At 46.0% G+C, this 7044-nt stretch overlaps 1 protein-coding gene across 1 annotated transcript; it reads left to right on the forward strand.

Moving 5' to 3' along the window:
- Positions 1 to 5592: 5592 nt before the first annotated feature.
- On the forward strand, positions 5593 to 6997 carry LOC121917790 (radial spoke head 10 homolog B-like). The gene is made up of 2 exons (XM_042443913.1): positions 5593 to 6345; positions 6802 to 6997. Exons 1-2 carry the CDS (start codon positions 6050 to 6052, stop codon positions 6995 to 6997), a joined length of 492 nt encoding a protein of 163 aa, XP_042299847.1. The 5' UTR covers positions 5593 to 6049.
- The last annotated feature ends 47 nt before the right edge of the window (positions 6998 to 7044 follow it).

Consider the following 7044-nt stretch of genomic DNA (forward strand, 5'->3'; position numbering starts at 1 on the left):
AGCAGAAGCTTCTCCCAGGACACAAGGGCAAACTGCTCCACTCAAAGTATGGGAGCTCTCCCAGGGAAGAAGATGCTCCTCTCCCAGGCAAAGAGTCATAGGCTCCTAGGAAGGGAACCCAAAGGTCATCCAGTCCAACCCTCTCCCAGCCAGGAAGGCCCAAAGCCCTCCTATAGAAGCCCTTCCTGATGCAACAAAGGGGCCAAAGAGAACCCTTCCGGAGACTGTCCTCCAACCAGCTTCCAGATCCAGTATGTGGTCAGAAGGGCTGCCAGATCCACAGAACAACTACTCAAAGGGAAGGTATTTTACAATATGTCAAAGGAGTCACAGAAAGAATAGGGAAACTGGTGAGGAAACCCAACCTCCAAATGGTCTACAAACCAACCAAGGAAAGGCAGCCAATGCTGGGCTCAGCGAAGGACAGGAGGGACCTCTCACGGCCGCAGGAGTTGAGCGCTTACGGTGCAGCTGCGGACAAGTCTCCATAGGGACCACCAAACGCAGCATTCAAAGACGAATCCAGGAACATGAGAGACACTGCAGACTGGGTCAGAGAGGAAAAGCAGCAGCAGAAGAACCCATTATAAACAGTCCTGGGCATAAAAGACTGGGATTCTGGACCATGGCAACAACTTTCAGGCCAGAATGCAGAGGAAGCCATTGAAATCCACAAAGACCTGTAGAACCTCAACAGAAAAGAAGAAACCCTCGAAGTAAAGAAAGGTCCAAAACACACTGAGATTGCTGGAACTGCGTTGGCTGAATGCTAGGGAATTCTGGGAAGTGTAGTTTTGTGAGACATTTAGCCCTCTGTATCAGAGACCTCTGGGGCCAGAAGAAACTACACTTCCCAGGATTCCCTAGCATTGAGCCAGCGCAGTTAAAGCGGTCTCAGACTGGATTGCTTCTGCAGTGTGTTTTGGACCAAGGTTTGGCCACCAGTCCTAAAAAACACCAAAATCCAGACCCTTTAAATAGAAATGAAACCACCCAGAATCAGGGGATTCCCAGAAGACAAGGGATCCTTAACTCAATAGAGATTCTGAATGAACATGGAAGTCCCTTTCCCATAAAGAACAGTCTATATGCCCCACTCTCTTCCATGCCAGCGTTCCCTGAAGATGCCAGGCACAGATGCTGAAGAAATGCCAGGAATGGACTCTTCCAGAACAAGGCCTCAGGGCCTGAAAGACCCACAAAATACTATTATTTGGTCGATTCTGAGGTGGGTTCGGTCCAAAGCAGACTGCAGAAAGAACACACTTTGGAAAGACTGCTTTCACTGCCATAGATGAGTTCCAGGGAATTCTGGGAATTGCAGTTTGGGACCAGAGCTCTCTCTGACAGAGAAGGCTCAGTGTCTCACAAAACTACATTTCCCAGAATGCCTTGGCATTGATCCAAGGAAGTCAAAGCCAGGGCTGGGAGTAGTGGCGATTTGGGGGTTAATCCTTGTCTTATTCCGGAGTAAGATGTTTTTTCTTAGTGTTAAATCCTACTCCTATTGCTGAATTGCTGATCAGGTTAATAAACAACAACAACAGCAACAACAATAAATGTAATCACTTCTTTTTCGCCCGATTGTCATCCTTGGTAGTTTGAGCCACTTCAAGATGCATCTCAGTCATGGGAGATATATATATAATACATTGATAGAGTTGTTGATTCATTGGTTTTGCAATTACTTGCCTCACTATGAGCAGCCATCTGAGTACTGTAATTGAAAGTAGTTGCAAAACTAGCGAATTGAGTCATAGATATATGATCTCATATATATATATGTGTGTGTGTGTGTGTGTGTGTGAGACCATATGTATATGGTCACTTCCCATGAGTGACATGGATTCTGAATTGGCCCAAAATTAAAGGGGTGATAATTGTGCCCAAAAACAAGAAATAAAAAGGGGAGAATGAAAAGGTCTGCTTTCATGGTGGGAACGATGGACCCATCTAGACTGTTATGCCCATCATCCACAGAAGCCTCTCCTCCTCCCTTTTGCTCTGAGAGGGGCTCCCTCAAGGACATCCCCTTAAACTACAAATCAGGAAACCAGCAAAGACGAAAAGAAACTGGTGGAAGCCATTGCTCCGCTGCCTTATTCCTTGGAACAAGATACAAAAAGGCTGGAACACAACTCCTAAAAAAAGAAGGCTGAGATTAGGATAATATTGGTCCTGAATTAGGCAAAATCAAATGCCCATCGCACCCAAAAAGTGCATGTTTCCCTCACTAGCCGCCCAGAGGCCCCTCTCCTTGGGACATCTTTCCAGGCCACAGTGAGACCTTGCCCTGGCCCCTGCCTTCCCTCCTCCTCCTTGACCTCCGCTCCCCCTCTTGCCCCAGAAGTCCCCTTCGCCCACAGCCCTCTCCAGGGCCACCCAGCCACACACTCCCTGCCCTCATAGCCTTGTCTCCAGGAGCATTCTGGAGCCCAGGAAAGACTTTGGGGTTATTCTCACATCCTATTGGTCTAATATTTGCATGGCTCCGCCCCCAACTGTGCCCACTATTCCTTTGAACTTCAGTCGCCGTTTGTTCCATGGTTGCTGGGAGGGAGGTGATGCATCAGCCTTCAGGGAAGGAAACAGCGCCACCGCCTGGTCATGGCATTGGAATTACAATACTGGCTGAAGAAATTACATTTTCTCCTCTCTCCCCATTGGTCCCTAATTTGCAAGGCCCCGCCCTTGGCCCCTCCCACCCCTTCTGCCCTCTCCCCGCCTCCCTTTGGGTCTCTGTCTCTGTCAGAGAGAGAGCTCTAGAAGCAGAGTCTAGGACCCTAATAAGGATCCTAATCTAGTCTATTCTGGAGCCATAGCAAACTCCAGAGGGACCTCCTGAAACAAATGGCAGCCCTTTGCCCATACTTTCCCATAGGGATTGACTGGAGTATATTTACCCATAGAGCAGAATAGGAGACTACATGCCCATAGGGAATCATTGGGGAATGCCTGCTGTAGGGAATTGACTGAAATGATTGACATGCCTTTTTGATGGGATATGTAGTCCTTTCTTGAGGTTTGTTAGAAACTCAGGAAAGTAGGAGATTATTTAATCTCAGTAGCAGAGTAAAGACAGAGGAATACAAAGTGAGCAGGAAAACTATCTAGCTCCACTCCTCTTCCAGGCAAAGTGTCCCCAATAGAAAAGCACAGTCAGTTGGTTAAAAGTGGGGAAAAGAAACAAGTTTACTTAGAAAATCATGTGTATGAAGAGATAGACAGGTCTAGCTTCATGTTGCAAGAATTAGGAGGTAGAAAAGGTAGTTTGCATGCACCTTAGGAAAGATGCTCCCTCAGCATGCCTCCATCACTCCGGACAAAGGGAAGGGAAGGTAGTAAGTGATGGCGACTCTCCTTCTTCAGGGAGAAAAGGTTTGCCCTTTTGGCAAAGAGGAAATGAGGAGGGGTTGTTAAGAAGCAGTAAGAATACCATAGACATGCATTGCTAGAGGGCCTCAGCATGCGAAGTTGCTCTCTCCCAACACTTCTGAAGTGGTGAAATGCGTCCAAAAGGAAGCAACTACAAGGAGAGAATGAAAAGACCCACATTGGCTGAAATGTAATTGGGAATGAGCCCTAGGCCTGTCTTCCTAAGTCTGCTTCCAAGGGCCTCCTGCGCTTGGCTGAGTGACTCTTGAGCCCATCATCCACAGAGGCACCTTCTCCCCCCTTTTGCTCTCAGAGGAGCTTCTGCAAAGTCCATTATCTGCCCAAAGCTCTGACAAGAAGCACTAAAGACACAACAAGAGCTTAGACCCTCATGCAAAGGCCTGGATAACTCCTGCTCCTTCTCACTTGAGTAAAAAACATCTCCTTAGAAAAAGAAATCTGGATCAGCTTATCTCTTTCTTGTAGAAAGCTGCTAAGTGCAGAGCTAAAAATGCATGCTGCAACACATTGCCCCCCACTCCTTGGGACGTCCTTCCAGGCCAGAGTGAGACCTTGTCCTGGCCCCAGCCCTCCCTCCGCCTGCCTCCACCTCTGCTCCCTCTCCAGCCCCAGAAGCCCCCTTCGCCCATGGACCTCTCCACGGTCCCCCAGCCCCACCTTCCCTGCCCTCACAGCCTCGCTTTCAGGGGGACTCTGGGGCCAGGGAGAGACTTTGGGGATATACTCCAGTCCTATTGGTCTAAGATTTGCATGGTCCCGCCCTCAAGCCCGCCCCTATCGCTCTGATCCCAGGGTCGCTGCTTCTCTCCGGAGCGTCAGCCTTGAGGTAAGAAACAGCGCCACCGCCTGGCCATGCCGCTGGAATTACAAGACCGGCTGAAGAAATTACATTTTCTCCTCTCTCCCCATTGTTCCAAATTTACATGGCCCCGCCCTTGGCCACTCCCACCCCTCTCTGTCTTCGTCCCGGCTTCCATTGGGTTTCTGTCTCTATGGCCAAATCTTCTCCAATGATTCTCTATGGTCAAATCTTCTCCTATTATTCCCTATGGACAAATCTTCTCCTCTTCAGCCTCAGCCCAGGAGAGAGGCGAATAAGGCGGCGGCTCCTTTAAGAGGCAAGCGCTGCTCTTCCTAACAATAGCGTCCTCTGGGCCCTGAACATGGTTGCCATGGCTACCACTGAGGCCTAGTGCGCCTGGGGCCTACTACCAGCCTTAACTCTCTCAGAAAGGAGCCCTTTTGTGGCCAAGTGACGAAGTGAGCCTCCTTCCTTTCACTAAAATGGCTTCCAGGGCTCTCTTCCCTGCTAAAGCCATGGAAGCCCACTCTGGGAGGCCTTGCCCAAGTCACACTCTCTCAGCCTCAGGGAAGGCAAGGGCAGGCCCCTCTGAAGGAAGCTAAGGCTGGAGGCCTAAGGCTGGCATGAATAAGTCCAAAGTGTGACACACAACAACAACAACAACAACAACAAAGCCTGGAATGGGGGCTCTTTGGGAAGCCAAATGTATAGGAATTGTGGGGATTTATCACACAAAAGGGACTGAGTGACTGTAGTTGGAAGAGGTTTTGTATTTATATTTCATATTCATGTTACATAATAATTTGGATTGTTAAATAGATTCATGTGGAGGGGAGTTTGTAACAGTTTGTTTATTGCTGCTTCTATAAGTATGAGGATAAATGAGATAATATATATATATATGTGTGTGTGTGTGTGTGTGTGTGTATAATATATATATGTATGATATAGATAGATAGATCTATTCTTTCCATCACAAAACACACACACAACAAATGAGTAAGAAAAAAATACTGCCATTTCCTCCTTGGTATCTTCTATGTGTTTATATAATTGCCATATAGTCCCAGTTTTATGCCCTGCCAAAATTCCCCTTTTTTGTTTCTTCCTTTGAAAGCGGGTTTTAAACAGACGAATAAATAAATAAATTATAATAATAATATAATTCATGTATAAATGCATCTGAGGAAGTAGACTTGAGCCTATGAAAGTTCATGCTGCCAATCTCTCTCTTTCAGTGAGTCTCAAAGGTGCTGCAAGATCTCTCTACAGACTGATCCTATTTATTTGTTTATTCTATTTATAGTATTATATTGATTATATAGATTCTACGGACGACACGGCTATATTTTTCCAGGTTAGTGGCACAATAGTAGTGTTCCCACATGGAAAACTGGAGATAGGATACTTTAAATACTGTTTTTAAATACTGTTTTTACCTTCTTTTATTGGGTATCTTCCTTTTTATCTGTTCTGGTCTATGGCCGTAATAAAGCTTCTATTCCATAGTTAATGTGCCTTTAGTGGTTGTATAGAAGGGAGAATTTCAGCAGATGTTGCTGGTTCCCTGGTTGCATTGCATGACAAGCGACATCTGAAATCTTGTCATTTACACAACCATTAAAGGTAAAGCTGCTCTCTCTCCAGTTTTTAATCCGGTGATCCTACAGAATGGTGCCTTATTAGCGCTAGTCCAGGCCATGAGAAGAATTCATCCCATGGAACCCCTTTGATGAGGATAAAATGCCTTGTCGTCTTTGGTCTATCCATTAGATAGTTTAGAAACAGCATTTGAACTCGTTTCTTGGCAAGAGGTGGGTGAAGCATCTCTCTGAGAGATGTATAAATATCATGCCCCTTTCTCCCCCCAGAAAAGAAGCAGCTGTCCCTCGTCTTGCAGCAATGGGTAAAGATAAGAAGAAAGACAGCAAAAAGGGAGAGAAGTCTTTGCCTCCACCGGCGCATGACGCTGCTCTTGACGCTGGCAGTTCCATACAGACCATTCTGCCAGCTGCAAATCAAGCGGATGAACAACTGGCAGCTCCCTTGGTTTCCAAGGAAGAACTGAAGGAGCCAGAAGTAGTGCTTCCAGTCCCAGAACCCATTGAGTATGAGGAGCCTGTCCTCACTCAACTCATTGTGGAAAGGTAATCTAAGAAGTAGGCAGAAAACAGGGCTGGTTTCACTAGGACTGGTTTGCGTGGTTCCAGTTTGATGGGTCATTTATACTCTTACCTCCAGCACGTCCAATTATTTCGAACAATTCCAAGTTAGAAATTATTCATAATTATGATTAATGTAGCAAGTAGTTAGAAATTAGTAATAATTACTTATTAATAATTACTTATTAATTTAGGGGTTCTTAACCTGTGTTTATGGACAGGTTTCAGGGGGTCTGGCAACAGGTGGCATAAAAGTGTTTTTCCCTTCAGTTTCCTTCCTGGTGCTTTTAATTTTCCCTTCACAGTGAATTTTAAGGTAAATAAAATAGTATTTTCAGGTACTTCCTTTGTTTCAGACCATTTATACTAATTGTAATTAGTTTTATTTGTTCACTGCTTTATCACATGTTGGTTTTCATCTTTTGTTTGCTCTCCTTGTAGCTATGAAGGTGAAAAAGTCCATGGATTATATGAGGGAGAAGGAACGGCATGTTTTCAAGGGGGCAATGTTTATAAGGTGGGTATATTTAATGTTTGGCTTCCTGAGCTTCAAAGCACACAATGTGCCAGGCCCCTCTCATCCCCTGACATTGAATGTGGGCCCAGAGGGTGGCTTTTCCTGACCCTTTCCCACTGATCCCATCCCATGCCCAAGTCTTAAGCCCCATCCACACACACTCACAC

The sequence above is a fragment of the Sceloporus undulatus genome, unplaced genomic scaffold (assembly GCF_019175285.1).
Source record: "Sceloporus undulatus isolate JIND9_A2432 ecotype Alabama unplaced genomic scaffold, SceUnd_v1.1 scaffold_755, whole genome shotgun sequence".
NCBI lineage: Eukaryota > Metazoa > Chordata > Lepidosauria > Squamata > Phrynosomatidae > Sceloporus > Sceloporus undulatus.

Bases quoted from the DNA above. Each gene is read 5' to 3' on its own strand.
- LOC121917790 (XM_042443913.1), top strand. From the start codon at position 6,050: ATGCCCCTTTCTCCCCCCAGAAAAGAAGCAGCTGTCCCTCGTCTTGCA. The intron at 6,346-6,801 runs GTAATCTAAGAA...CTCTCCTTGTAG, and splicing joins ACTCAACTCATTGTGGAAAG to CTATGAAGGTGAAAAAGTCC.